Source organism: Lupinus angustifolius, chromosome LG12 (genome assembly GCF_001865875.1).
Source record: "Lupinus angustifolius cultivar Tanjil chromosome LG12, LupAngTanjil_v1.0, whole genome shotgun sequence".
Taxonomy (NCBI): Eukaryota; Viridiplantae; Streptophyta; class Magnoliopsida; order Fabales; family Fabaceae; genus Lupinus; species Lupinus angustifolius.
The window spans coordinates 6734102-6739472 of record NC_032020.1 but is presented as its reverse complement, the minus strand read 5'-3'; the positions used below and the strand labels follow the sequence as shown (position 1 = coordinate 6739472).

At 38.0% G+C, this 5371-nt stretch overlaps 1 protein-coding gene across 1 annotated transcript in view; it reads right to left on the bottom strand.

Moving 5' to 3' along the window:
- LOC109361841 (probable inactive shikimate kinase like 1, chloroplastic) overlaps positions 1-2209 on the bottom strand; it is a 12529-nt gene extending 10320 nt beyond the window's left edge. Inside the window, exon 1 of the mRNA XM_019607375.1 lies at positions 2137-2209. Coding sequence (XP_019462920.1) covers positions 2137-2209 — 73 coding nt within the window. The remainder of the gene's footprint in view (positions 1-2136) is intronic.

Here is a 5371-nt window from a genome sequence, read left to right as displayed (position 1 = left end):
AACTTTTTGAATCCTCCTTTTCTTTTTATGAATTTACTGAATTTTCGAACAAGGAGACCCATTGTTTCATCATCCAGATCGGAGTCAGATTCATCATCATCTTTATCTTCTTTTGTTTTAGAGGTCGTAGCCTTTAATATGACGCTCTTCTTCTTCCGTTCCGAATCCTCATGCATCGTCAAGCGACCCAATTCCATCTCGTGCTCTTGAAGCTTTCCAAACAATGTGGCTAGAGGCATGAAGTCCAAATCTTTGGATTCTATAATTGCAGTTACTTTCGGCTGCCATTTCCTGTCAAGGCAGCGTAAAACTTTATCAGTCAATTCTCCTCTGGAAAAAGATTTATCTAGAGCAACTAAATGATTCACGATATGAGTAAATCGCTTTTGCATTTCACTGATTGATTCACTAGGTAACATGCGAAATAGCTCATACTTGTGGGTCAGTGCATTTAATCTAGCTCGCTTGACTTTGCTAGTGCCTTCGTGAGTCACTTGCAAAGTGTCCCACATTTCTTTTGCAGGGGAACCTTTGAATTACAATGTCACGAGGGATACCTCCTACAAATTGGAGAAGACATATCAGGGGAGAACTAAAGAGTTCCATGATTGTTTCATGGAATATTAGGGGGAATACCCCTACGCATTGGAGAAGACATATCAGGGGAGAACCAAAGAGTTCCATGATTGTTTCATGGAATGTTAGGGGGCTGAATAAAGTGGCTAGACACCATGAGATTAGCTCCCGTCTCAGGTCCTTAGATGTGTCAATTTTTCTACTGGTAGAAACACATGCTAAAAGTAACAATGCAACTAAGATGAGAAGATGCTTTGATCACCACTTGATCTATCTTGACAACTAGGCAAATCATGATAATGGTAGGATATGATGCCTTTGGGACTGTAAAACAGTGAAGTTACAATTAATTCAATCTACCAATCAATTACTGTGACTTTGTATTTTCAATGTTGATGGAACTCTCAGAAGCTGGGTAACTGTGATTTATGCTCAAACCCAACTTCAAAATAGGAAGGCCTTATGGAGAGATATTGCTCAAATTTCCAATGGATTTGTATTACCTTGGATTATACATGGGGATTTCAATAATGTCTTGAGTGTAAATGATAAGTGTGGAGGTAGTCGGGTGAAACATCATGAATATGCTGACATGGAGAACATGATGCAATGAGTAGGTCTCTTTTAGACAGATATCCATGGTCCTCACTTCACATGGTCTTACAAACACGGGGTTGGAGTCATATATTGTAGAATCGATAGAGTGCTTTGTAATGTGGCTTAGTTTAAACAATATCAAGATATGAGGATTGAGGTCCTCCAGGCATATCAAATCATACTCCTATATCAGTCAAGACTACAAATAAGTGAAACAATGCTCAGGTTCATATTTTATGATTCCTAAATTGCTTGATTAAGGAGACTAACTTCCTCAGCCATGTTAAATAAAATTGGGAATCTTGTATCAAAGGTAGTCCCATGTATTCTTGTGGATGAAATTTAATAGATTATAGGCTAAGATGAGTTTATTGGGGAAAAGGTATTCCATTATCCCTGAGCAAATAATGACAGCAAGGTATAGATTAAATAGAGGCCAAGAAAATATATACAGTGATATTTTAACCATACACTGCTAGTAGACTAAGGGGGAAGTCTTGAGGTAGAAATAAAAGATTGAGTGGTTAAAACCAGGGGATGGGAACAACTCCTTCTTCCATGCAATAGTGAAAGACAAGTCTAGAAAGAAGGGTCTGTATCAACTGATAATTTGATATAAACCTTCTTGAGGGGATATGTGTTTTGTTGTTGATCGTCTTGCTTGTAAGTACTTTTTATTTGTGAATGGCTTTGTATGTGATTTATTTCAGTTTGTGTTTGAAATGTTAAGAATGGAATGAGTTTGAGTGGGTTATGTGGATAAAAGAAGATGAATAGATAATGAAAAGATGAAGGTGCCACAAGCTTGGCCCTTCATAAGCCAATAGAGTTTGCCACAAGGAAGAAACTTTGATAAGAACTGGGTCTTGGTCCAACCAAGTAGCTAGGAGAAATTCTCCCTTTGTCTCTTGTCATTCTCCTTCACTTGGATCCCTAAGAGCCTTTACACCGTCAGTAGGTGACCTTCTAGCATAATAACATCTCCCTCACTAGAAGCCTCAAACTGAGACTCCACCACTCTGTTTCTCACCACCATGGTCCTCTTGGTTGGACACTGAGAAGAAATGTGTTTGAGTGGTCTCCATGGCCTTTTTCCCTTGTGAGGTGCTCACGACCTCCTTGGTTATGATACCTTCCTCCTTGGACTTGTCTTTCCAACCGGAAGATTGGAACTTTATTATAGTTGTGGAGGAGATTTAGATTTCCTACTCTTTAACTATTGCTCCAACTTCATGGCATGTTGTACTAAGTCCCCCAGTTCGACATAGGGTTGTAACTCCACCACATCCTAGTTGTCATGTAGTGTTTTTTTAAAGGTCATCCTAAAGGACACGATTTGACTCCTTTCGGTACTATACATTTCCTCACTTTCTCTCAAATGTGATTAATATGTATCATTCCCTCAATTTTCTCTCAATTTCCCCTTGGATTCTTGATTGAATCAAGTTGACCAAGAATTGATTCCAAAATAGTGAAACCCACAAACATATCAAAACAAATAGGATTGCTTGTTTGATTTTTAGACAAAGAATAAGTATAATTTTTACTTACAACAAGGCTAGCTCTGATTACCACTTAATAGAAACCTCCTTGAGGGGGTTTGTGTTTTGTTGTTGATCGATTTGGTAGTAAGTACTTTGTATTTGTGAATGGCTTTGTATGTTATTGATTTCTGTTTGTGTATGAAATATTAAGAATAGTACGAGTTTGAGTGGTTGTGTATGGATGATTCATGTTTGATAAAAGAAGATGAATAGATAATAAAAAGATGAAGGCGCCACAAGCTTGGTGCTTGATAAGCCAATGCAGTTCGCCACAAGGAAGGAACCTTTATAAGAACGGGGCCTTGGTTCAACCAATAAGCTAGGAGAAATTCTCAACTAGAAGGAATTGATTCCAAATAAAATTCAAGTTAATTTCTTAATGCCAAGTTTGGCTTACAAATAGGTGTGGTTGGCCGAGTATGACTCCATGTGCTAATGGTTTGGCTTTTGAATTTTCTGCCAAGAAACATGAAATGTCCAAGTACAATGTACTCTAGAAATGACAAATTTTTGTGCCCATAAATCATTTCCTAATTGATATTTGACCACCGCTCCAATATGGAAGGTAAGGGACATGCCTAGCTTGTCGATTTAGGCAAGTTTTGAAGTTTGATTCGGTTGCTCCATGAGTAAGGCAAGACATAATTGTGCCACTAGTGTCTTTGTATCCATTTAGGAAAGAATTTGAATTCATTCCACGACCTAGGTTCCAAATATGGTAGGAATTCATTCCTCCATATGGCTTGTCTCAATAAGGCAAGGTTTATTTTACGACATGGCTATTAGGGAAAGAATCCTCTTGGTTTTGATGATGATCACACATCCTTGTCTCTTTATGGCAAGCTTTAGTCACATACCAATTTGTGTTTTGCCATGCTTACCTTATTAAGGAAAGAATCCTTGAGTATTTGAATTTGAATTCCTCTTGCCTTACATGCATTCTTCTACGATCTTGGCCAATTAATGTGCAAATTATACCATATGTCTTTTGAACTCATTACGGAAGTAATCCATCTTACCTCACAGTTTTTTTAAGGAAATAAATTTAAGTTTTGAATTTGAATTATCCCTTGTGTTTCACGCCTAACTTGATGTGGAAAGAAACTTCTTGACTTGATGAAGGACACACATCTTTGATCCCAATATGGCAACTTCGAATCATACCGCACGACTGACTTATGAAGTCCACATTCATTTGTACCTATTCTCATATGGTAATAAAGCATGTGGCACATGGCCAAAATCAAAACAAGTATCGGTTATTATTGGCCTTATTACAAACCAAATAAATAATTTAATTGTTTTATTTGAACAAGGAAAAGAAATCCCAATCCTTCACGTGGGAAGATGGGTCCCCACTTCTTGAATGCAACTCCAAAAATCTCATGCTTCCCCTCATTGGTTGTGGCCTTCACGAGGTTCTTCCTCAAGGTTGATGCAATATATGGGCTTGGCATCTTCATTGGGATTTTTTATATACATCATGACTCCTACGTATTGGTTGAGAGTTTGGTGTGCCTTCTCGCCCTTGGCCCTGATCATGGGCCCTCCTAGCCCATGTAGCTCATCTTCATTGATGGGCCTTGGTGGGTTCGTATCATAACTTATGAAGGAAATGTACTCTATACATAATAGACAACCATGCAAAAGGTGTTATCCTTCTATACAAACCTGGTGGGTACAACCACTACCCAAAGAAAATGTGGGAATTATATAGCCTTGAGAAATGGTAAATGACTCAATAGAGAAATGGCAAGTAGTTTCACTCAAAGTGTGAATGAAAAAGAGGTTATGGAAGCCCTGCAAAGCATGGGGACAACAAAGCCCCTGATATTGATGATTATAGCTCCCACTTCTTCAAAGTAACCTAGGTTGTTGTTAGAGAATATGTGTTGAAGGCTGTCAATGAGTTCTCAACAATGAAAACTTATACTCTATTGTTAATTGTATCTTAGTCACTATGCTACCAAAGTCCAATGAAGCTTGAACTATGAAGGGCATCAGACTCATATCGTGATGCACAACCATCTATGAAATCATTTCCATAATTGCTACTAAAAGGTTGGGCACAATTATTGAACGTGTGGTGGATGCAAGTCAGTCAACCTTTGTTCCTCGTATAATCATCCATGACAATATCATCCTAGCCTAAGAACTGGTGAGAGGGTATAGTAGAAAATTATTATCTCCAAGATGTATGATACAAATGGACATCCAAAAGGCTTATGATACAGTTGATTGGGATACACTAGAGAGCATAATGATTGAGCTTGGCTTTCCTCATCAATTTGTTAGATGGACCATGGTGTGTGTCAGGACTGTGTCATATAGATATTCCATCAATGGTACTGATTTTGATGTTTTGTAAGCTATGAGAGGGTTGAGGCAAGGTGATCTCATATCACCCCTTCTTTTTTATTAATCATGGAATATATGCACAAGGTAATTCAAGAGCTAAATATGAGCACAACTTTAACTTCCACCCCAAGTGTGAGCAATTAGGCATAACAAATATATGCTTTGCTGATGACCTCTTCTGATTTAGCAAATGGGACCAAATATATGCGGAACTAATCATGGAAAAGTTCAATTAATTCTCAGACAACACAAGATTAAAAGCCAGCCATCCAAAATGCAAAGTTTACTTTGGGGGA